General features: G+C 44.1%; 1 protein-coding gene across 14 annotated transcripts in view; it reads left to right on the top strand.

Moving 5' to 3' along the window:
• Positions 1-26,675, top strand: part of LARP4B (La ribonucleoprotein 4B) — a 505,004-nt gene that overhangs the window by 315,615 nt on the left and 162,714 nt on the right. For 13 of the 14 annotated variants that reach the window (XM_033931563.1, XM_033931553.1, XM_033931560.1 and 10 more), the window contains one exon: positions 25,012-25,136. The exons of the other annotated variant lie outside the window; for it this stretch is intronic. In XM_033931563.1, the coding sequence (XP_033787454.1) occupies positions 25,012-25,136 (125 nt within the window). The remainder of the gene's footprint in view (positions 1-25,011; positions 25,137-26,675) is intronic. 14 annotated transcript variants of the gene reach the window in all.

Raw genomic sequence — 26,675 nt, forward strand, 5'->3', positions numbered from 1 at the left:
TTGGTGCTGCCCAAAGATTCAGGCTCCGGCACATTCTATATATACTTTGTTGGACCCTACAATGGCTCAGACGAGGGGTGATCCCTTCTGGAACCTACGTCACATGGAGACAGTATGTTTAGTCAGAACGGCAGCTGGACTCTCTTGATTTCACAGACCATTCCCACATTTCCAGCCCAGGGAGAGTTCCTTAGGTTGCATGGCCTGCAAAACCATTGCCAGTTCTCGGCCTTTCCCTCTGAGGCTGGCAACAGCGCCTCGTTGGTTCTCTGAGGAGCTTGTGGTGGTAGCTGCCCACCTATGTGAGATGGGCTTGCAAGTTCAGTCATACCTGGACATCTGGCTGATGATAACTTAATTGTTCACAGCAGGAGAGCAAGCTCTGTGACTCATGTGGTCTGTGTTCTGCAGAACCAGGTTTGTGTAGTGGATTTCTAAATGTGCCAACTGATTCAATTTCAATCTTTGGCATACTTTGGGGTCCTTTTTAATAAGGCAGATGGGGGTCTTATCTTCCAGAGGCATGCAGACAGAAACTTTGCACTCAGATAACGAATTTGTGAGGCAGTCCAGCTCACTGCGCGTAACACTACTAAGTGCTGGGTTCCAAGGCGACCATAATAGCCAAGGTCCCTGGGCGGTTTCTCTTAGGTGTCCTCTGCAGAATGTGTTTCTATCTCGGTGGCCCCCTAAATAGGGCTCACTTCAGATGCCCCTGCTGTGGACACCAGTACGTGGGCCAGGATGGACTGGTGGCTCCACCCACAGGCATCTAGAGGTATACTCCTCCAAGTTTCCAATTGTGACACTGGATGCCACCCCATTCGGCTGGGGAGGAGCTCACTGCAACGGACACCTGATCCAGGGGCATTGGTCGACCTCCCAGTGGAAGTGGTCAATCAGCAGATTATTACTTAGGGCCATTCGTTTGGCATGGCAGAGACTGCTGAAGAGGCCAGAGGGACAAGTCGTCTTAAACAATTCTACAGCAGTGGCGTATAGCAATTACTAGATAGGCACCAAGGGTGAGCTGCTGTATGTGTAAGATCACTTAACTGTTGGAGGTGGGAGGAGCTCATCTTCATGCTCCCTCAGCAGCACAGGTAGCGGGAATAGATATTTTTCAAACCATTTTCTCAGCAACCAGATGCTGGATCCGAGTGAGTGGCCATTGCCTCCAGCAGTCTTCTGAGCCATTGTTGGTTGCTGGGGTTGCCCAGTGTTTGATTATTTAGTGACAGCAAGCCACAAGATGGACAGGTTCTTCAGTCAAAGATATGAGCCCAAACACTGTGGGCTAGCTGTGGCTGAAGAATGAGCTCTTGGACATGTTGGTTTTTGTTTTTTTCTGGCCCTTCATAGGCCGGGTTCTCCACAAGATTGCAAGCCATCCAAGAGCAGTCAGTTCTGGTGGCTTCAGGTTGACCACCCAGACCATGATAGGTAGACCTAGTACATCTTTGTACAGGCGCAGGTCTTCTTCTCATGGACCAGTTGGTCATGGCATTTCCGGAGCAGTTTGCTATGGAGGCATGACTTATGCATATGCTGCATTAGCATGCAAGGATTACTCAGTGGTAATCATTGCTACTCTGTTCAGGTCAAAAATTAATAAAAAAAAAAAGAAGTGAACAACAGCTTCACTTATGCTAACACTTGAACAGCTTTCCAGTACTGGTGCATCAGGAAAAGCCTTTCTCTGCTATATTCTCCGTGGTGTTAGCCTTTCTCCAGTCTGGCCTTGCTAAGGAACTAGCTGGACTTTCTTGTTTTAGGGCTTGAGGCTGTAGAGCTACGCTGGAGTCTCATGAAGACATAGCCAGATTCCTAAAAGGAACACTATGTATCAGGCCCCCGGGGAAGCCTCCATTTCTTTCTTGGGATCTTAACCTAGTTTTGCAGGGTCTCAGCTTGACTTTGTTCAAGCCGCTGAAGGAAGCATCCTTGATGGATCTGACTCTAAATAGTTTTTCTGATGGCTATTTCTTCAGCGAGAAGGGTCTCTGGAGTTGCAGGCCTTTTGCTTGCAGAGAGCCTTTTATCAAATTTATTAAAGCTGGAGTTTCTTTGCACACTGTTCCATCCTTTTTACTGAAGATTTCGGCATTCCATGTCAATCAGAAAGTTGTATTGCCAGCTTTCCAGTCAAATAGGTTCTAGGAAAAAGCAACAGATTTTGAAGAACTTGGATGTTAGAAGAGTGCTTCTCCAATATCTTGAGGGCACCAACATGTTCATGTTATCGGTCCATATTTTTGTGCTGATAAATCCAACTAGGTGCGGTGTATCGGCTTCCAGGACCATGCATATATTGTTTGTGAAAAACAGTACCTCATTTCTGTAAAGGCACCTTTGACTAGAAGCATGGCTTCATTATGGTTATGAACTTGGTGGTCTCTACATACATTTTCCAAGTCTTACATACATTCAACTTGGTCCACGCTACATACATTTTCCAAGTCTTTCCAGAGCGGATGTAGCAACAAGGGAGGACTTTACATTTTGGGTCCTAGTTGTTACAAGCTGGCGCAGTGGTCTTGATTTTGTACTTCTCATTTGTCCAGAATGCCACACCTATTGCACCAAAAATGGCGATTAGGTTCTTACCTTGATAATATCTTTTCTAGTAGACAGGTGTGTCGTTCTGGATACTTGTCCTGTTGTTTGTTTCTTGCACCTGCCTACTGTCTCACTCAGAATGTTCTTTTCCAAACCTGTAAGTTGGATGCCAGTCAGACCTTAAGCGTATGATGAGTAGTCTATTGCTAGGATACTTTGGTGTATTATTTGAGCTACTCCTTGGGTTTTAGCCAGGTACTAGTGACCTGGATTGGCCACCGTGAGAATGGGCTACTGGGCTTGATGGACCATTGGTCTGACCCAGTAAGGCTATTCTTATGTTCTTATATTGTTCAATAGTTAATGTTTGTTAAAATTTCTGAGCTGAGCAGACTTGTTCTTTGGGGAGTTTCCATTGCTTCATATCTGTTCTTGAAAGGGTGCTTGCCTTCTTTGGAACTAACTGTAGGGGGCAACAGAGCCCTCTGTGAAGTAGGAGGGATTAAAAAAATCCAGAGTAGATTCCTTCTGCAAGTCATGTGAGCACTGGGATATGACCCACTTGCTTAGAATGAAACACCTATCTACTAGAAAAGATATTAGCAAGGTAAGAGCTCCATCTCTTTTTAGCTACAGTGGCAAAATAATGCTCAGAATTTAGGAAGTTGGCTGGGCAGAGAACTTTACAGTACCCCCTTGTACTAACCACTTTATCCCAAGAGATCCAATGTGATTTGCAAAATAAGAAACCAATAGAAAATTGGAAGGCGACAATAGCACATAAAGAGAGATTATATAAAAAGCAATCGAAAGTTTTCAGTTTTTTTCCCAAAATGATAAATATGCTGTTTTCTAGATGTTACTAGACACATGATGTTTTTCAATAAAAATGGTTTAAAAAAATCTCTCTGAAACTTGAATTATCACTTAGGAAATTAAGCATACTAATACAATTAAAAATATTAAAATTTCCAATTTCTAACCCACCCCAGCCAAAAAATCATTTTAATCATCGAGAAAACCTAAAGCATGAGTAGGAGCAAAGTAAACCGCACCACCAGAGCTCTTAAAACTAGAAGTGTATGTGGGTCCTGGGAACACTTCATGAAATTAATAGGTGGCAGTCTTAAAACAAGGAAAGAGAATTTTTCGGAGTTTTTCCAAAGTAGATGTAATAGCAAGGGAGGACTCTGCCTTGTGGGTCCTCGGTTGTCCAGCGCAGTTGTCTTCCCCTAGACTTATAAATTGCTGGTCTATTAAATCTAAATTCCATCTTAGTTCAGATCTCATTCTTTTCCATCAGCTAGATATTTTGTTTTCACAGGACAAGCAGGCAGCATATTCTCACTGATGGGTGACATCACCAACGGAGCCCTGGTACAGACCACTTTAAAAGTGCATTGCCACTTTAAGTGTTTAGAAAGTTCACGATAGCCCGCTCCGCGCATGTGTGTGCCTTCACACCCAATGTAGGCGCATGGTCCCTTCAGTTTCTTAGTTTTAGCAGAGCTAAGAAGACACATTTCAACGGCTGTTGAAATTTTCTCTTGCTGCCTTCCCGCTCTCGTGGATTTCTTTGACTGTTTCTGTCACTTTTTTTTTTCTTTATTTCTTTGTAAAAAAACCAAACATTTTTGGTTTTTCCCTTTCATGGGTTTCGGCCTGGCGGGACCTGTTCCTCCATCTAGGCCTCCGACTTCGATCTCACTGGAGCCATTTTCCCTTCGATGTCCCGCCCGTAAATGGGTTTTAAAAAGTGTGGATATTGTGCTTGCCCCATTTCCATGACTGACCCGCATCACTGGTGTCTCCAGTGTTTAGGGGCCTGAGCACCATCTGGAGACCTGTTCCCGCTGCTGTCCATTACAGAAGAGAACGTTGAAGAACCGTCTCATCCAACAGCGACTTCTATTCGGCGTCGGGCTGGAAGGGGATTCAACATCGCTTCCAACGTCGATGTCTAAGTCGACACCGACTGAAACACCCTCGGCGTCGCAGCTTTCTATGGGTAAGCCGGCTAAGAAATTTTCCCCCACCCCATCTGGGCCTCAGGCCAAAGTAGCAGTGAGTCAAGCCCTGCCGGCCTCAAAGAAGCCCAAAAAGCGCTCTGCCCCGATATCGGTGAGTGCCTTGTCATCGGCCTCCTCATTGCTGGAGTGTAGGGCCGCACCAAAGGTACTGGCGAAAAAGTCAGCAGCACCGGTGCTTACCCTCAAGCAGAAGATTGACAATTTGCTTAGGGTGGTACTGGGTGAGCATTTCCAAATGCTGGTGCTGACCCAGCTTGTGCCCATGTCGACACCGACTCCCCCGGTGCCAGTCCTGTTTGAGCCCTCGACACCGGTTGCACCTGCAGTAGAGAATCCTCCAGTGTGGATGCTTCCCACAAGGGAATCGGCACCCTCGACTCGCCGGCACTGGTCATCTCTGACACAGACATAGAAACATAGAAAAATGACGGCAGATAAGGGCTATAGCCCATCAAGTCTGCCCACTCCACAGACCCACCCCCTAAGTCTGCTCTAGAGCCCCCGCTCCAAATGACCCATCCTTACATTCACCCTCTCAGGGATCCCACATGGGCATCCCATTTACCCTTAAAATCTGGCACGCTGTTGGCCTCGATCACCTGTATCGGAAGCTTGTTCCAATGTTCAACTACTCTTTCAGTGAAGAAATACTTTCTGGTGTCATCATGAAATTTCCCGCCCCTGAGTTTAAGCGGATGCCCTCTTGTGGCTGAGGGTCTCGGAAGGCATTGCAGAAGTTAAAACATACTGAGCCTTTGACACCGAGTGCTCAGCAACGCCCCCATTCTGTTCAAGTTGCGGACCTCTGGGGAGACTCGGAACAGGATCCTCTACTATCAAGATGTGGGTTCTTCAGATGATGATTCTCCTCATCATTCATCTCAGGAGATTCTTACATTGTCTGAGAAGTCTTCTTTTTCTGTTTCTCCGTGAAATGTCAAAATTCTTATCCATCCCGCTTAAAGCTGACTCCAAACTTTCTAAGCAATTCTTAGAGGCCTTTGATTATGATCAACCATCTAAGGAACTGCTCAAGCATCCCCTTTATGACATTTTATGGGAAACTTTTTTTTTTAATAAAAATCTGGAAACACTACTTACTATCCCTGTGGCTCAGCGTAAGATGGATTATCCCAGGACAAGCAGGCAGGTATTCTCACTAGTGGGTGATGTCATCAGACAGAGCCCCGGTACGGACGTCTCACAAGCACGTGTTGCTTGTAGAAACTTAAAAGTTTCTAGATGCCCGCACCGCGCATGCGCCGGTGCCTTCCCGCCCGGAGGTCCGGGCGTGTCTCCTCAGTTCTTTTCTTTCCGCGGAGCTGAGAAGTTCAACTTCATCATGCGCTAGCTGAATTCAGTTAAATTTGCCTTCCTTGTCCGCGTTTTCGCTTTCTTTTAATTACAGTTAACAGTACTTTTCTTTTTCAGTAAAAAAAAAAAAAAAAAAGAAGATTATTTCCTCCGGTGGGTCGAACGGGCCGGCCACGTGGCTCAGGCCCACTGGCTTCGACCTCGCGGCGGAGATTTTCCGGCCTATGTCCCGGCCAATCACCGGGTTTAAAAAGTGCAGCAAGTGCCAACGCGCGATTTCACTCACGGACCCTCACCGGCGCTGTTTGCAGTGTTTGGGCCCTGACCACATTCCGAAATCGTGCAGGCCTTGCTCTACCCTTACGGCACGCTCATTCAAGCGGCGTTGCCTATTGTGGGAATCGATGTTCAAGATGGACGCAGCTAAGGATCCCTCAGCCTCCACTTCATCTGATACCTCCCCGGTTCGGGCGAAACCGGTATCGACCCCTCCTGCATCGAGTGTGGTGAAACCGGCATCGTTCATCCCGACACCATCCACGAGCTCGACGTCGGTGCCTGCCCCGGTCTCCTCGGTTCAGGTACCTCTTCCTTCCACAGTGCCACCAGTGGTCATCAAAGTGCCAAAAGCTACTAAGCAGAAGCACTCGACCTCGAAGGAGCGCGATGACCGTGCAGGAGGACCCCCTTTCGGTGCGGATCCCTCCTTATCGGCTTCGCTACGGTCCATGCTGGAAGCTCAATTCGTTGAGCTCATGCAGACCATCGGACCCGGGCTCATCGCTGCCATACAGGGTGACCTCCCGGTACCGGTCCAAAGGGGCGGTCCGCCCCCTCCCCCTCCTCCACGCCGTTCGACCTCGAAAACCGACGAGGACGAACGGGGGAGGGCGGCGATGCCCATGCGGCAAGCCTCGCTTACCGATATGCCGCCATTAGAGCCCATTACGCCTCCGCGCCAACATGGGACCAGACCTCCGATCGATACTCAAAGCCCTGGGCATAGTCAGGAAGAGTTCTTCCGTACTCCTTACCAGACTTGGGTAGCATCGCAAGAATCCGCATCGCAACCCCAGTTGCGATCCACCGCTTCCAGCCCTATCCACCACTTGGGGGCCTCGGGAGACCATGCGATGCACAGACGATCACGATCCCCGTCCCGCCACCGAGACGGGCACCGATCAAGACACTCATCCTGGCACTCTTCACGCCATTCGGAGGTGTCACCGCAGAAAAAACTGCAACGTATGGGATACTCCTCATCAGAGGTGTCCCCTCCGGAGGGACCGGAGTACGAGGAGACACCCGTACCCGATTCTCCTTGCCACTCCCCGATGTCCATGGACCCGGAGGCCTCCTCCTCCTCCAGCCCGTCCCACAGACCGACGCTGGCGGATCAATTGTCTTTCTCATCATTCCTCCGACAAATGGCGGATGATCTGGATGTGACCCTTGACACGGGCTCCCGATACTCCAAAGAGTATCTGGACACCATGCATTTACCTAACCCTCCAACGGAGTCGCTTCGGCTCCCCCTGCATAAATTGCTGGATCAGGCCTTCATGCAGTGTTTCGAAACACCGTACTCCATACCGGCGATTCCCAGCAAACTCGATGCTCGATACCGCATCGTGCACCATAAAGGGTTTGAGGGCCCTCAACTCTCCCACCAATCCCTACTGGTCGAGTCCTCTCTTAAACGCTCTCATCCCTCTCAGGTCTACGCCTCTGTACCGCCGGGCCGAGAGGGGAGAACGATGGACAAATTTGGTAGAAAATTCTATCAAAACTCCATGATGGCGTCACGGGTGCTGAACTACAATTTCTTTTTCTCTTCCTATCTGGAGTTCTTCTTGCCGGTGCTCCGCAAGTTCACTCCATTCATAGACACCCAAGCTCGATTCGAGTTCGAGGAAGTGGTAGCCTCCCTCTCCCAATTACGCCTCCAGCTGATGCAATCCTCCTTCGATGCATTCGAACTCTCGGCACGTGCTGCCGCAAGCGCGGTAGCCATGCGTCGCCTGGCATGGCTCCGTACAATCGATATGGATCCCAACCTCCAGGACAGACTCGCCAACGTACCATGTGCGGGAGCTGACCTGTTCGATGAGTCTATCGAAACTGTTACCAAGAAGCTGTCGGATCATGAAAAATCTTTTCAATCCATCCTGCGGCCCAAACCCAAACCTCAACAGTCTCGACCTTCCAGGCCACCCCTGATTTACCAGCGGCGTTACATGCCCAGACAAACGCCTGCTGCGAGACAACCTGCGAAGAGACAACCTCCCCAGAAGTCTCAGCAAAAACCTCAGCCACCGGCTGCACCTAAGGCTCCCCAGCCCTTTTGACTCCCCTCCTGGGAGCATAACCGACACCGTTCTGCACTCAGCCTCTCCCATAGGGGGCCGCCTCCATCTTTTTTACCATCGATGGGAGGCCATAACCACGGACCTATGGGTCCTTACCATCATAAGAGAAGGATACTCTCTTCAATTCCATCGGGTCCCCCCGGACCATCCTCCAAGAGAGTATCCTTCAAGCTCGACACAGACCGCCCTTCTTCTTCAGGAAGTCCAAACCTTACTTCAGCTTCGGGCTGTCGAGCCGGTCCCGTCAGACCAATTGAACCGAGGGTTTTACTCCCGGTACTTCCTCGTCCCGAAGAAAACGGGCGACCTGCAACCCATTTTAGACCTTCGGGCCCTCAACAAGTTTCTGGTCAAAGAGAAGTTTCGCATGTTGACTTTGGCTTCTCTATACCCCCTCCTCGAGCAGAACGACTGGTTATGCTCCCTGGATCTCAAGGAGGCCTACACTCACATCCCCATTCACCCGGCCTCCCGAAAGTTCCTCAGATTTCGGGTGGGAAATCTGCACCTACAGTATCGAGTGCTACCATTCGGCCTCTCTTCGTCCCCCAGAGTCTTCACAAAGTGCCTGGTGGTAGTGGCCGCGGCACTCCGAGACAGGGGTCTACAGGTGTTCCCATACCTCGACGACTGGCTCATCAAGGCCCCGTCAGCCCCAGAGGTCACTTCGGCGGTCTTGGCTACAACCTACTTCCTCCAGAATTTGGGCTTCGAGATCAACTTTTCCAAGTCTCATCTACAACCCACCCAGTCCCTCCCCTTCATCGGAGCGGTCCTGGACACCACTCGACTCCGAGCATTCCTGCCCCTGCAACGCATGGAGTCTCTTCTTCATCTCTGCCAGTCGGTGTCTACTCGCCAAACCCTACCGGCGAGACAACTGATGGTGCTCCTGGGCCATATGGCCTCCACAGTACATGTGACACCCTTTGCCAGACTCCATCTCAGGATCCCCCAGTGGACCCTGGCATCACAGTGGAATCAGACGTCTGATCCACTATCCAAACACATCTTAGTCACACCTGCTCTTCGGCAGTCTCTACTTTGGTGGATGACCTCTTCGAATCTATCCAGAGGTTTGCTGATGCACTCTCCCCCCCATCAGAAAGTTCTCACAACCGATTCGTCGAATTATGCATGGGGGGCCCACCTGGATGGTCTCCGCACCCAAGGATTCTGGACCAGTGCGGAAAGACTACACCAAATCAATCTACTGGAGCTCAGAGCCATCTTCAATGCGCTCCAAGCTTTCCAACACCTACTTCACGACATGGTGATCCTCATTCGCACAGACAATCAGGCCGCCATGTATTATATCAACAAGCAAGGAGGCACGGGCTCGGCCCTCCTTTGCCAGGAAGCTCTACGAGTCTGGGACTGGGCGGTGCGCCACAACGCCTTCCTCAGAGCAGTCTACATTCAGGGGGAGAACAACGTCTTAGCAGACAAACTAAGTCGTCTACTACAACCGCACGAATGGACTCTCCATTCCAGCCCCCTTCACCAAATCTTCACACAGTGGGGGACGCCTCAGATAGACCTCTTTGCGGCTCCCCACAACTCCAAACTGCCTCAGTTTTGCTCCAGGATCTACACTCCTCATCGCCTCGAGGCAGATGCTTTTCTACTGAACTGGGGGAAACGATTTCTATATGCGTTCCCACCATTCCCGCTGATCCAGAAGACTCTGGTCAAGCTGAAACTCGAACAGGCCACCATGATTCTAATAGCTCCTCGGTGGCCCAGACAACCTTGGTTCTCCCTCCTACTTCAACTCAGCAGCAGGGAACCAGTACCACTTCCAGTGTTTCCTTCACTACTTACTCAACATCAAGGATCACTGCTTCATCCCAACCTGCAGTCTCTCCACCTGACAGCTTGGTTCCTCTCAACGTAACCCCTCACCAATTCTCACAAGAAGTGAGGGAGGTCTTGGAAGCTTCCAGGAAGCCCGCCACTCGACAATGCTACTCCCAGAAATGGACTAGATTCTCCCTAAGCCCCATTCTCACCACGGAGAATCAGCCCTTCTAGACTGTAAACGTGCGTTGGCTTTCTACCTGGATCGCACCAAGCCACACAGAACCACTCCTCAACTTTTTGTCTCCTTCGACCCTAATAAGTTGGGAAGACCCGTATCAAAGCGCACCATCTCTAATTGGATGGCGGCTTGTATCTCTTTCTGCTATGCCCAGGCTGGATTATCACTTCCTTGTAAGGTCACAGCCCATAAGGTCATAGCAATGGCAGCCTCAGTAGCATTCCTCAGATCAACACCAATCGAGGAAATTTGTAAGGCTGCCACCTGGTCCTCGGTTCACACATTCACCTCACATTATTGTCTGGATACTCTCTCCAGACGGGATGGACAGTTTGGCCAAACAGTATTGAAAAATTTATTCTCTTAAGTCGCCAACTCCCCCTCCATCCCACTGAGGTTAGTTTGGAGGTCACCCACTAGTGAGAATACCTGCCTGCTTGTCCTGGGATAAAGCAATGTTACTTACCGTAACAGTTGTTATCCAGGGACAGCAGGCAGCTATTCTCACGTCCCACCCACCTCCCCTGGGTTGGCTTCTCAGGCTAGCTACCTGAACTGAGGAGACACGCCCGGACCTCCGGGCGGGAAGGCACCGGCGCATGCGCGGTGCGGGCATCTAGAAACTTTTAAGTTTCTACAAGCAACACGTGCTTGTGAGACGTCCGTACCGGGGCTCTGTCTGATGACATCACCCACTAGTGAGAATAGCTGCCTGCTGTCCCTGGATAACAACTGTTACGGTAAGTAACATTGCTTTCTCTGTATAGAGTGGTTCCTATTCCTAGATTTGACAAACCCCAACTTCCACATGAATCTCTCCTAGTGGAATCTACATTGAAGAAATATTCAGGGGCTATGCTATTTATGCTTCTGCACCCCCTGGCAGAGAGGGCAAGGCCATGGATCGGTTTGGCAAATGCCTTTACCAAAATGCTATGTTGGCCAACCATTCCGGCAACTACATTTCTCGTTCTACCTCAAACATTTGATAAAACAGATTTCAACTTTTCAGAAATACATTCCAGAGCGCAAACTCTCTGATTTCCAACATCATGTTTCTGATCTGTTTCAGCTGAGGAAATATATGGTATGTTGTGTCAGGAGGCCCAGAAAATTAGGACTTGGGCGACAGCTCGCAACCTGTTTTTAAAGGCTGCTACATTCAAGGGGAGAAGAATTCTCTGGCAGACAACCTCAGCAGAATTCTTCAGCCTCACAAATGGACTCTCAACTCTGCAACTCTCCAGTCCATCTTTACTCAATGAGGCACTCCACAAGTCGACTTGTTTGCAGCTCCACACAATCATAAGTTACCCCAATTTTGCTCCAGACTTTCCTCTCCTCTCCATTTGGAGGCCTTTCTCCTGGATTGGACGGGTCTGTTTCTCTATGCATTCCCTCCACTTCCTCTCAAGTTGAGGACTCTGTTCAAACTCAAACGAGAGGAGGCCACCATTATTCTTCTTGCTCCTCGTGACATAATCAGGCTCGAGGAATGGGCATAGACATGGCAGATGAGGTTCAATGTGGATAAGTGTAAAGTGATGCATGTCGCTAACAAAAATCTCATGCACGAATACAGGATGTTCAGGGTGGTACTTGAGAGATCTCCCAGGAAAGAGACTTGGGAGTTCTGATCGACAAGTCGATGAAGCCATTTGTGCAATGTGCGGCAGCAGCAAAAAGGGCCAACAGAATGCTAGGAATGATAAAGAAAGGGATCATGAACAGATCGGAGAAGGTTATCATGCCTCTGTACCGGGTCATGGTGCACCCTCACCTGGAGTACTGCATCCAGCACTGGTCGCCATACATGAAGAAGGACACGGTACTACTCGAAAGGATCCAGAGTAAAGCGACTAAGATGGTTAAGGGGCTGGAGGAGTTGCCGTACAGCAAAAGATTAGAGAAACTCAGCCTCTTCTCCCTCGAACAGAGGAGATTGAGAGGGGACATGATCGAAATATTCAAGGTACTGAAGGGGATAGACTAGTAGATAAGGACAGGTTGTTCACCCTTTCCAAGGTAGGGAGAACGAGAGGGCACTCTCTAAAGTTGAAAGGGGATAGATTCCGTACAAACATAAGGAAGTTCTTATTCACCCAGAGAGTGGTAGAAAGCTGGAATGCTCTTCCGGAAGCTGTTGGGAAAACACCCTCCAGGGATTCAAGACCAAGTTCGACAAGATCCTGCTTAACCGGAATGTACGCAGGTAGGGCTAGTCTCAGGGCGCTGGTCTTTGACCAGAGGGCCGCCATGTGAGCGGACTGCTGAGCACGATGGACCATTGGTCTGACCCAGCAGCTGCAATTCTTATGTTTTCGGTGGCCCAGTCAACATTGGTTCTCCCTTCTACTTCAGCTCAGCTCCAGGGAGCCCATACCTCTTCCAGTTTTTCTTTAGCAGAGTACTCGAAGGTCAGGCACTTCTTTAGTCGAAAAACAGAGTGCAGAAGCTTAGGGCTGAATGCCTTGGTTCAGCCCTGGCCAGCTCACAAGCTCCGTTGTGTTCCCTCCGTGGCCTCTGGTTGGTCGGGTCATCCGCCATATAGTGAAGCATCCCAACCTTGTGATTCTAGTAGCTCCAGACTGCCTCGTCGTCTGTGGTATGTGCATCTTGTCCATCTTCAGTGGCACAGAAAGCTTAAATTTCCTCTTCATTGCAACCTTCTCAGTCAGAGTCTGGTGCGCATGGAGAACCCGCAGTGCTTTGGTCTTACAGCATGGCTCTTGAGTGCTCAGCCCTGATGAGACGCAGTTATTCTGATGTGGTCATCTCAATGCTTTTGAAGTCCAAGAAATCCTCTACTATGGCTTCTTATGCCAAGGCCTGGAAGGCAACAGTGATTTGCTAAGGACCAGGTGGAACCTGAGCGGGCTCCCATTTCGATGGTCCTGGCTTTTCTTCAGGCAGGCTTAGATAAGGGTTTAGTGATGGTCTCCCTTGAAGTTCAGGTGGCAGGCCTTTCATGCTTCCAGAAATGCAGGGGTTCTAGTTTGCTTACTACTCATCCAGATGTCACCCGGTTTCTGATGGGGGTGCTTTGTTTGCGGCCTTTCATGCGTTATCCTTTCCCTTCATAGAATCTTAACATCATTCTTGAGGGCCTTGCAGAAATCCTATTCGAGCCATTAAAGGATGCTACTCTTCTGGACCTGATGATCAAGACTGTCTTTCTGGTGCTATTGTCGCGATATGGCGTATTTCAGAGCTTCAAACTCTTTCATGCAAGGAACCCTTTCTCTGACTTACGGACACAGGAGTAATTCTGCGTACTGTACCTTCCTTTCTACCGAAGGTGGTTTCTGCTTTCCATGTCAACCAGGAAGTTCGTTTGCCTGCCACAGGCTTGGAGAGAAAGGATCAGATTCTATGCAATTTGGACATCAAGAGAGTCTTGCTCCATTATTTGGAGAGGACTAATGATTTTCAGCTGTCTGATCACCTCTTTGTCCCGACTGCCCCCTCTCGGCGTGATAAGCCGGCGTTTAAGACCTCGATTGCCTGTTGGATTCGTATGGCCATTTCTGCAACTTATGTTGCTCGCAGCAAGCAGCCGCCAGTTTCCCTTAAGGCTCATTCGACTAGAAGTGTTGCTGCTTCATGGATAGTGTCTCACGCGATTCATCTAGATGAAATTTGCAAGGCAGCTGCTTGGTCCTCTCTTCGTACACCTGGTTTTACCAGGTGGATGTGGCAGCTCGCTCTGATGCCACTTTTGGGACCTTGGTGTTGCAGGCAGGTTTTTCTGTCCCTCCCTAAATGCTGACATTGCTTTGGTATGTCACCTAGCAGACTGAATCCGGAAGGGACATAACAGAATGGAAGATTAGGTTTTCACTTTAAATAATCTTCTTTCTATTAGTCCCTGGAGGTTTCATTATGGCCCGCCCTCTCTGTGTAAGCTCAGTTGTTTTGAATTGCCTGTTTTCTGCCTCGGTTATTCTCCTTACAGGCTTGAGTATCTTCCAGCCAGTGGATAGATCCTGTGGGGAGTTCGCTCTTCTGTGAGTATGCATTACCAAAGGCTGTTTCATGTGGTTGCTCTTTGCACATAACAGGTTAGTTCTACATTGTTCCACAATGGGTTTTCTGTTACCTTTTGCTTGTTTTCATGTTTATTACTTGTCTTGTTTTCATGTTTTGCAGAGCAGGCTAGAATAGAAATTGTTTATGTGACCGGGGAGGTTCCCCAGTGCCCCCTTATTTTTTCTTGGATTTGTTCCAATATGTTGCTTGGCTTTGGGACTGAACTGCAGTGGACTGTAACACTCTCTCTCTAAGGTAGGAGGAGCACATGCTCAGAAAAGTATTTGAATTTCTGCAACTCCCGAATTGCGGGAAGGGATTGAACACCTAGCATACTGTATCCTACAGAGACTAACAGATTATTATCAAAGGTGAAATCCTAATCTTCCATTACACAGTTCAATTCATTTTTATTATCTATGATTTCATAAAGTCTAACTTCAGGATATGTTTCAACATAATGTAAATTGGCAACCATCAAACCTATATTCAAATTACCATATGATAGCTAATATATCATTTATAACAAAAATTACTGAAAATATTGTTCTGGTAAAACTAACACTTTGCACCCTAATCAGAAAGATTTCAGAAAACATCACAGTACTGAGACTGCTGTCCTAGGTATAACAAGCCAAATTTGTATTTCTTTTGTCCCTTGATCTATCACCTTTTTTTTGGTGGATCGTTACATTCTATTATGTTGTTTAAAAGATATAGGGATTAATAGAAACATAGAAACATGATGGCAGATAAAGGCCAAATGGCCCATCCAGTCTGCCCATCCGCAGTAACCATTATCTCTTCCTTTCTCTAAGAGATCCCACGTGCCTATCCCACGGTTTCTTGAATTCAGACAGTCTCTGTCTCCACTACCTCTTCAAGTAGACTATTCTACGCAACTACCACCCTTTCTGTAAAAAAGTTTTTCCTTAGATTACTCAGGAGCCTATCACCTCTCAATTCCTACTTTATTTAACAACTTTCTTTCTCCTCCTTTAACCTTGTTATAATCATTAGACTTTACAACAGTCATTTATGTTGATGATTTTTAAAATTTTATTTATTATTGATCCCTCTGATAAATCACATATTTCCAGTATTAATGATAAGTTAAAACAATTGACAACTTGGCTTGCTCATAATAAACTTGTCCTTAACCCAGCTAAATTAAAACTTTGCTTTTTGGTAAAAATAATAATCAAAGTCTAACTTTCCCAATTCTTTTAAATAATATATCAGCTTGGATTCAAACATAAATAGGTAGAACGATAGACGATGTTTATATGTGTTTGATTGATGTTAACAGAGATCCTGTTATTCTTGTATTTCATAGTTTTATAATTGTTCTTATTTCATTACTGATTATCAATCATCAATCATTTCATAGTATTGTATTGCCTTTTGTTCTTTTTCTAAAAACTTTATAATAAATAATCATTGACTTAAATAATATACCAGCTCCACAGGTCTCAACAACAGGAGTGTTGTGTGTTATTTTGGATTCTGCTTTTTCATACATGGCTCAGATTTCTTTGGTTACATGGAACTGTATTTATAATTTACGTCGTGTACGTTCTATCTGTCCATTTTTACATCCATCAGCTATCAGTGTTTTGGCTCATGCTCTCGTTATTAGTCATGTAGATTACTGCAATTCATTATATAAGGGTATACAGATATACTGCCATAAAACTCATAACCGGTCATAAATTTGATCATGTCACTTCGTTACTAAAATCAACTCATTGGCTTCATATATCACATTGTATTAGTTATACATTTTTTTATTAGTCTTCAAAATTCGTTTGATGAATGCTCCTCTTTATCTTAGTAAATATTTAACACCTTAAACTTCCTCTCAAGCTTTTATATCTCAATCACAATCATTTGTTCCTATATTTGGAGAGATTTTTTTTAGACTCCTTTCATATTGCTGTTTTTTTCTGTTCAGGGACCTGTATTGTGGAACTTGCTTCCAAACCATCTTCAATTGCAAACTTGTTCAATTACAAACCATCTTTAATTACAAAAATAACCTTTTTAAAAAAAAAAAAACTTTAAACATTTTTATTTACTGATGCTTTTCTATAAACATTTTACAATTCATCTTTACTATATTGGTATTTCTGAGCTACGCACCAGAGCACTCAGACCTAAAATTTTTGTACTATATCTCCTTCTTTCCTTTTATAAATTGTAGATTCTCCTCTTTTTCCTTTTATTCATTATGTCATATTTTATACTTATTTCTGATATTAATTTGAATTGTAAGCCACTTAAACATGGTTTAATTTGCGAAATGTCAAATGATAAACTTGAAACACAGTTGAGTTTAAATGGAATTTGGACAAACTCCTAGAGGAAAAGTCCACAAATGGTTATTCCAGCGCAATAGGTGAGACATTCTAGACAAGTAGTAGTGTTCCCATGGTCGCATGCCCTGTGCAGAAGGAATCCAGTTCAGATTTTTCTCTGTGCCTCTTCTGTACTTCACTGAGCTCCTTAGCTCCACCTACAGGTTTTCCTTAGGCATGCATGCCTGCAGGAGTGTGTGGGTTCTGCTCGCCACATTTTATTATTTTATTTGATGTTTAGTTCCTTTATTCAGGAGCCTTGTGCTCAGAGCGTACTTCAGCTTTGCCTGTATTGAGATCACACATACGTCGTAACATAACAATCGGCTTATATATCACAGGACTGTGAAGCTCTGTGTGGTTTACAAAAGAAAAAATATATAATTGAATGGAGGAAATTAGTTACCCAAATATTTGGCAAACAGACGTGTTTTTAGATGCCCCCTAAATTCCAAATAAGAGCTGGAAATCATGATCAATTGGTGTAAATCCTTACCCCATAGAGCCGCCTGTTAAGAGAGTAGGTGATGGTGTTTTGTTTTTTTTAAGTTTACAGCCTTTTACAGGCTGGAAAGTAAAGGTTGAATGCGAGCATCTCATGTTTATTGGTAACAAAAGGAAAATTATTGGTTAAATATTTGGGGCTAAGTCCAAACAAAACCTTGTAACAGAAGCAGCCAAATTTGACCTTTACCCGTGCCTCCACTTTATTCCGGGACCAGTGGGTTTTATGCATCTCTGACCCCCAGACACAGTAGAAAACTTCAGATGAATGAAGCCATAACCCCTCCCCTCTGCTAGCATATCCTGGAGCATACCTAGTAGAATCCAGTCTTGCTTTCTACTTGCCAAGCCTATAGGAGCTTATTTCTGCTGCTGTGTTTTCTTTGGATAGTTTCAGTAATGTTTTCGTTATTTCCCTCGATGGTCGGCCATCGTGCTGTGGAGGTTTCCTGCGGGGACATCCTTGCAGCGGGAGATCAAAGAGACAGTTGGAGAATGTCTGCTTCTGGGGGGGTTCACTATGTGGCAGTAAGCCCCCTGGACAGCCTGTTGGACAGATCAGGGCTCTGGGATCAAGAGCCAGCTCACCCCAGGTTCGTCCACTAGTGTAGCACAGGCTGAGCAATTATGTGGAGGCGTGCCCAGGATCGGAGTCGGACTGCGTGCCTCTGTAGGCGATTGTGCGGCGTATCCAAGGGTGTTGGAGGTTACTGGCCGTGGTCGTCGTGCCGGTGGGGCAGTCAGAAGACTTGGAATCCAGCTTTACAGCTTGGGATTGAACACCATAATGTACGGAATCCGTAGTAAATTAAGAGAGAGAAGATTATCCAGGTAAGAACTTAATCTTTCATTGTCTTTTTGTCTTTCCCATCCTTTTTTTAAAATTGTTTTTACCAATGCCCCCATTTCCTCTTTTCTTGTAGCACACAGATCACTATGTATCATTCCTCAGTGGCAGTTGTGAGTGATTCCCAGTGCAACTTGTGTATGCATGTTGTCCTCTATTTTTGCTTCATGCACAGTTCAGGAGAGTTTGGTGCAGTGATTAAAGCTATAGCCTCAGCACCCTGTGGTTGTGGGTTCAAATCCACGCTGCTCTTTGTGACCCTGGGCAAGTCACTTAATCCCCCCATTGCCCCAGATACATTAGATAGATTGTGAGCCCACTGTGACAGTCAGGGAAAATGCTTGAGTACCTGAATAAATTAATGTAAACTTTCTGAGCTCCCTTGGGAGAACGGTATAGAAAATTGAATAAATAAATAAAAAATTTGATACGGCTGAACCAGAGCATATAAATATCATTTATATATGAAAGAATATAAAAATTTATCTAGAGGGGCCATTTGGCCTTTATCTGCCATCATGTTTCTATGGGCTAGGTTCACTAAGCCCACCGATTAACTTCCGACCACTTAGCGACCCCTTTACGTCCCGATTTTCCTCCGACCCGATTCACGAACCTCTGTCCCGATCGTCCTCTGATCCGCGCATGCAAATGAGGGAGAATGGCATTCAAATGCAGGCAGGTATCGATTCATTAAAAATAAGAGGGACACCAACTGGGCTGACCGATCAAAAATAAGCGACTGCTGAGGACCAGTTGCTCAGGTCCTTTACGACTGCCCTGCTCTCTGCCCCAATCCTGCTTCTCTGCAAGCCCCGATTCTCTCCTGCCTCTCTGCAAGCTTGCACTGCCCTTCCCTTCAGTGCAAGCCTGTGGTTTTAACCCGCAGGTTTAAAGCGGGTTAAAACCACAGACTTACAAAGAAAAAAAAAAAAGTAGGTCACTCTTTAAGCATGAGCAGACCATCTACAGATGGTCTGCGCATGCATCGGGATCGCTATAAAGCGATCCAGGTGCTAAGTTGGGGGCATGATTCCGATCATGAATCAGCTCCCCGGACACGGATCCGATCCAATTTGTGCCCTTAGTGAATCTAGCCCTCTGTTTCTACTTTTATTCAAACCAAACTTCATGGAGGTGGGCAATGTTCAGAGCTATTGACACCTTAATAACCAAGCATATAACTTGAAGAGATGCCTTCAAAGGATTCTATTGTTGAGAATCCAAGGATGACTTGGGTATTTTGGGGAAGTTTAAATCTGGAACCCAAGGGTGATGTACAAATAAATTATCTGTGACACCTTTATTAACTATTACCCTGTCTTCCCTTGGTTTTCAGTGAAATCTTTTTGAAGTTCTGTAATGTGTTGAATCAGGCAGCTGCTGTTGATCTTGGCTAGATAAGACTCCATAGATGAGCACCATGTTACCCTCTTTATTAGCAGGATTAATAACTATCTAAAAATTGTGAGTGTTTTTAGTGTTGTTTTTTATTTGTTTGGAAGATTTAAAGTAATATAGACTCTTGTGCAGATGCATTGTGTAAGAAGTTCCTATAGTCTGGAACAGCTTTTTTTATTGTTTCATGGTATATTTCTTTGCTGTTTCACTAATGATTTTCAATTATATGTTTCATGCTTTTAGCAGTTTAATGTAGTATATATAGTAGGGCTGCATTTTATTAAAATGTTTAATTGCATGATTAAAACATTTTTAATCATGAATAATTCCACAGTTAAACACTTATTTTTTTTTTTTTTTTATTTATTTCCCACTTCAGTGCCTTTTGACTCTGGACAAGTCATTTAACCTTCCATTGCTCTGATACAAAGGTGACCCAGCATTCCCACGCCAGACAAAATGCGCCGACAATTGCGCACAGACGATCCTGCACAGTACGTATGCATGCTGAATTAAAACAATAACTGTTAGCACACTGAGGGGGAGGTCAGGGGGGAACCTCCCACTAAACTTACAAGTGTTTGTGCTCCCGTTGAGGAGTATGTGGGGGGGAACTTCCCCCCCCCCCCCCACTACACTAAAAACTGCCGAATACCCCAAAAAACTTAGTAAAATGGCAGTTTTCAGTGTGGTGGGGAGGAGTTCCCCCCCAACAGGAACGCAAACACTTATAAATTTAGTGGCTCCCCCCATACCCTCCCTCACAGTTACTGTTTTAAACTGGCACGCATACGTCCTGGGCGCAATTGTCGGTGTGCTTCTGTTATGGTAGCGATACAAAATAAGTACCTATATATAATATGAGGAGCCGCTGAAAAGTTCTCATCTCAACCAAGAAGAGAATGATGTGGAGCCACATCATTCTCTTCTTGGTTGGGCTGAGAACTTTTTATCGGCCCCTGATATGTAAACCACTTTGATTTTAGCCACAGAAAGATCCCATCCCCCTTTCCTGTGCTAAAGGACTAATAATTTGCCTCCCTCAGAAACTTTCTCTCTGACCCATCCCGCCGCCTCTGACATCATTTCCAGTTTCTGCATGGATGGGATAGGTCAAAGGGAAAACTATAGACCTGGCTGCAAGCAGTGTACGTGCTGCTAAGGATATTTTGCTTAGACAAATATAGGGAAGACAGAGCAAATAGGACCCACTGTATGTCTCTTAAGGTAAACTAGAGTTTCACTATTTTATGGAAACCAATAGTAATGTGAAACACATCTAATAAGGTTTTTCGAGAATTACTTTGAGATAGCAGTGAGACCCTTAACTTTGACTATTCACACTTCTAGGTTTGATCTGCCATTTGCAATTTTTGGAGCAAGATAAATAAGGTGGATATGGTTATGGGAATTTTGTCACTTCTGTTTTGCTTTCTAAAATCAATCAAAACATTTATGGCTTCTTTTACAAAGCCGCACAGCAAAAGCCCAGAAGCCCTTTAAATCTCTATGGGCTTCGGAGCCATTAGCTTAGCCGCTAGCGTGGCTTTGTAAAAGAGGCTGTTAGTTTTATTAGGAGGGTGTTCTTTCCAGAGCTTTTTCAACCGTAGAAACATGATGGCAGATAAAAGCCAAATGGCCCATCCAGTCTGCCCATCCAAAGTAACCATTATCTCTTCCTCTCTCTCTAAGAGATCCCACGTGCTTATTCCAGGCTTTCTTGAAATCAGACACAGTTTAAGTAAGTAAGTAATAAACGGCTAGGAGAAAATTTTATTAGTCTGAAGCAGAAAATCAGTTGTTTGAGATTTTGTCATCTTGGGTTTTTTTTTTGTTTTTTAAAAAAAATTATTTATAACCTTTTCAATTTTAAATCAAGCATACTCAACTTGAAACAGATCAGAAACATTAATAAGGAAAATCACATGATTATACAAACAAATGTATTGGAAACGTTAACTAATATTTAGTCCACAATTATGAAAATCAAGAAAGGAGATTTTCAACAATTTTGGAAAAAAAAATTTCTGACGGCAATAGGTGACCCAACCTACAGCCTTATGGCATGTCATTTATAATTAGACTGAGATACCAACCCTTCTTTTGGTCCTATAAAGTCTAAAAGCTATTTGGGCTCAAAAAAAAGAAAATTCTTACTTTGATAGGTAATATAACATTTTGCTGGAAATTTAATCAAAAAAGTAACCCCAAGAGTAAGGACTCTTGACCTCAGGGCCAAGAACTCCTTCCTTCGTTTCTGCGTTTTCTGAGCCAAATCTGGGAAAATTCTAACATTAGAGCCCAAAAACTTATCATTAATATGTCGGAAATACAAACGAAGAATATATTCCCTATCACTTTCCAAAGCCAGTGTCAGCAACATAGTGATTCTATCAGTTATCGCCTCAAAGGAACTTTCCAGAAATAAAGACAAAATTCATGTCCACATTTTCTATTAGATTTTCAGTAAGAGTAGATTCCCCTTGAGGTTTCTTAATCCCTAAATAATAAGCCCTTACAATTGGAGGTAGATTTTCCAATGGAATGGCAAGAACCTCTTGAAAGTATTTTCTCGCCATCTCTACTGGTGAGATGACGGGACATTTAGGAAAATTCAGATGTCTTATGTTAATATTTCTCAAAGAGTTTTCAAAGTTCTCCAACTTGCGGGAAATAAATGATTTTTCTTTAACCATTTCCATTTGGATAGTCTTTATTTCCTTTAAATTTTCCTCTTGTTTCTCCAATTTTTCAGTTAAATTAATCATTCGCACTCCTTGCTGCTCTACTTTGGAGTAGATAGTCCCATAATAGTCGAAAGGCTCAACTTAAGGTTAGCGTCCATGATAGATATGGCCTGCCAGAGGGCTTCCATATCTATTTTCTCTGGTCTTTTCAACTCCCCAAAACTGATGGAATTCCCTCCCGAAGCACCTCTCACCTCTCCTTCCGTGGTGCTGGGACATAGCTGGCAAAAATCACCTGCACCTTCCTCCTGAGGCTCCAGTGTTGGCGTCCCTCCTCTGCTGGAATAAGTCTTCCCTTAGCGGGCAGCTGAACTCCTGCGTCTCCCTGCACCTGACCACTTCCGGGTTGGGGAGGGACTGACCTCTGCTCCGGGCTCAGAAATGCCTGTGCAGCTCCTGCGCCGAGTTCCCCCACTGAATCCGGGCTTACTCCCAAGGTAGGAGGAGTTCCTTCAGCTGGACAGGCAAAAACGCTCGTAGTTTGGACCAAGTGCTGGGGGGATGCCAGGTGCCGGAGGGTTAGGGTGAGAGATCAATTTCCTCTTCCCCATTCCGTCGGGAAAGAGTCACTACTCAGCGCTGGAAACTAACAATACAAGACGCTGCGCCCGCTCAAGCATCCGTCCCCCGATGCTTTCTTGATTCTTGGATTGTCATCTTGTTTTTATGGAGTGGTAAATTAATCAAGAATAGAGTTTTTGACTGGTCATATAACAGCTGGATTCTCAACGTAGTTTGTGAAGGTTAAAAGTATATCATTTGAAAAACATGTCCAAATTATCCTCTTAAAAGTTTGCCTTCCATAAACAAGAAGGTAGGAAGGCAAGTTAGTAATATTATTTTATGAATAGGAGGAGAGGACCAAGTCAGCATTTTACTACTTAAAACTTCTAGAGAGTGGCCATCCCTCCATGCCTTTGCTGCTGCTTTACTAGAACTTGAATCTCTAATTCTCCTTGAAGCTTGAATCTCTAATTCTCCTTGAAGCTAATATGTTTGATTCTTTATTAAGAGTGCGGGGCTTTTATTTTTGGTATCTGAGGATCTGTTTCTCAGATTGAGAGGGAGGGGAAGGAAATTTTCAGAAATATGCTAGATCTGAGGACCCTAAATCATTATCTCATAGAAAAGTTCTGGATGGTATCTGTAGACATTATTCTTTGCCCTGCTTAAGCAGCAGCAAACATTAAAATTAATGGAGTTGATCAATTTTTCCATATCTTATTTCTATCACTCATTCCATTTTCTTGGATTTATTCTAAATATGGCTTGTGCCAACATTTTTCCATTCAAAAGTTCAGATGAGTCTAGAATTGGTTAATAATTTTATCTTAGATAGAGACTGTACAGGTTATGCCTTTAATACATGGTCATGGGATTAACCTTGTTTATTTAGCAGCTATTTGGCAATCATACTACACTGCCTTAAGTAATTTAGACTTTTCAGTCATCTAGTTGGTCTGTAAAGCAGAGTGGAATGGGTAGACATGGATTATTTGTTCTTTCCCAAAATACTAGGACAAAGGAACATGCACTGAAGCTACTAAGTAGTAAATTTAAAACAAACCGGAGAAAATGGTTCTTGACTCAGTGTGTAATTAATCTCTGGAATTCTTTGCCGGAGAATATGGTGAAAGAAATTAGCTTAGTAGGATTTAAACAAAGTTGGGATAGTTTCCTAAAAGAAAAGTCCATAAGCCATTAAGACGAATTTTGGAAAATTCATTGTTTATTTCTAGAATAAGCAACATAAAATCTGTTTTACTCTTTTGGGAGTCATGCCAGGTACTTGTAACCTGGATTGACCACTGTTAGAAACTGGATACTGGGCTTGATGGACCTTCGGTCTGTCCCAATGTGGAAGTTTTTATGTTCTTAATGGCCATGATTTGTCATTTGCTTCCTCAGTTTTGCAACGGGCACACTCAGTGTAACAATGAGTTTAAAAAGAGAACTGTTGATGTAGTAGGTCATGGCTTTAAAGAGTGCTTGCTAGTAGAGTAGGCAATAAGATAATTAAATTTGTAGAATTTTAGAGCAGTTATAATGTTTTTGTTCAAATAGTAATCAAACATTTTTAAAATTGTTTTGTCATTTATGGTCACTGTATACAGAGACACATTTTTATGCATAGTCCTATGATGACTATTAGACCATAATAGGTTGTTTTTTTTCAGCCACACTGTGAAGCATTCTGTATTACTACTAAGTAATAGAAACGCAGGTAACTTCTCAAACGGTACAGTTATAAGAGAATACCAGCTTTAAATCTTAAATCACAGTACCAAACAGTCTCTTACAATTTATAGCTTTTTGCAGTATTTTCAGAACTGCTTCCCATGGGCTCTCAATTATGTTCCGGAAGATATAGTACACGCAAATCATCATTTGATCAAACAATTTTTAAAAAATAGATTTTTTTCATTCTCAAATTTTGAATATTTTGACGTGAAGTAAATGCAATTCTTATAACTTACCTTGTGCTGCTCTTGTGCTCAGCATCAACTCTTGAGCACAGATCAAGATAAGTTTTTAAGAATTACATTTACTTCACTTCAAAATATTCACAATTTGAGAATGAAAAAAATCTATTTTTAAAAAATTAATTGCACTATATCTTGTGGAGCATAATTGGGAGCCCTTGGGAAGCACTTTTGAAAATCCTGCAAAAAACTAAATTGTAAGAGACTCTTTGATACTATGATTTAAGATTTAAAGCTGGCATTCTGTATTACAGCGTATATGTTATAACTCTTCAAGGCTAACCTTACAAAATCTATCCTAAATTTTATTCATTTGTTTGTTTTTTTTAGAATCTAAATGTGGATGCAAGTACTAACACTATCCCTTCTGGAATTCCACGGGAGCCATTGTTGCCAGTTTCTTCTGCATTACCAGGGACCTTTGAAAGCCCTCCTTCCCCGTCCCAGTCTCCAGAGTAAGAACTCCATTTGTTTGCCAGGTTTTAATTTTTGGAACTTAAATTAAGTTTTCTTCAGACCAAGAGATCATAGGACCTGATGAATAAATGTGGCTCACTTCTCAATTCAGTGCCTTCATCTGTGCATCTCATTTGATATGATCTCCAGAGCCCTGTTGAACTACAGGGTACGAATGAAAAATATACTGCTGTAGCAACTTTCTGCTACAGGGAAATCAAAGTATCTGAACTTGACCCTGAGAAGGGAAGAAGCTGATCAATTCTGCTTCAGATTCAGCAACATAGGGGTTAGAACAATGGCTAAACTTTAAGGGAAGGAGAAGAGAATACAACAGCATTGAGGATCTGATTTGATTGCAGAAAGTATTATGTTGGCAAAATACAACAGGGAAAGAAAATAAGAAAGAAGGATAGGAAGGCTAACTGAATGGGAAAATAAGGGAAGAAGAGATCTTGGGATTGGTGCATGTGTGTGAGTGGGGAGAGGACTGGAGGGAAGCTGATGGAGAAGAAGATATAGGAGAAAATGTCATTGGGAGGCAAGAAAAGTAGTAATAGAAAAAAGAAGTTCTAGTAAGGATTCAACGGAACTGAAAAAGTAAGGACAGCAGAAAAAATAGGATAGGGAGAGAAGATCTAAATGGAAAATATAATCAGATAATTGTTTTGTAGCTGAAGTGGGTATTGGGGAGTGGCAAAATGGCTTTACTGTCTTATATAAACTTGATACTACAGCAGCTGAGTTCATGGAGCATACATCAACAAACAATCCTGAGCTTAAAATACATAAGATAATATGCAAGGACAGATCATCCCCATTAATACCAATTTTTCAGTTTGGATTAAGATAATATGCGACATTGATCAGACACTTTACCAGTACATCCAACAAATTATTAAATTGTTCCTTAAATTTTTTCATCTACTAGTATAGCTTACTCTGGCTGTTGTGTCACTGTATTCCACTTATTTTTTCCCTTACAAATGTAATTAGCCCTCTTATAACTCGTACCTCTGCAGAGGTATTTCTACAATTCCTACCTCTATATCTCAGAGGTTTTATATTGGACCATTTAGAAAAGCAACATATCCAGGATCTCTGGCTCTAGTCTAGAAAGCATCAGTATAGAGGGGAAGTTGAGGTTTTCCATAAACTGTTGGTACTTTCTAATCTCAAATTGACTCTGTTGGGTTGTAAAGAAAAACAAGAGTGTACTTATTGAGAACATGTTCAGATCATCTGCCCAGGTGAGCACTGAAATTCTCTCTATACCTGGCCCTGCTTATTGGAAATTATTTTGAAGACCAGAATAGTACTGAAAACACCATTGCTGGAAAAGCACTATTATGTACCTGCAACACTTATGTTTTTCTGAGGTCATTTTATTTACCACTGAAGGTTTTGGAGCAAATATTGTCCATTTTAGTTTGAGATGCTGATATTTCTTCACATGGTTCCTTAGTGCTCCACCAAAGGGTAATATCTTTTAAGATGGACATGTAAGTTTTCTTGCATCCTTTGAAGAGTGTTTTCCA

Source organism: Geotrypetes seraphini, chromosome 2 (assembly GCF_902459505.1).
Source record: "Geotrypetes seraphini chromosome 2, aGeoSer1.1, whole genome shotgun sequence".
NCBI lineage: Eukaryota > Metazoa > Chordata > Amphibia > Gymnophiona > Dermophiidae > Geotrypetes > Geotrypetes seraphini.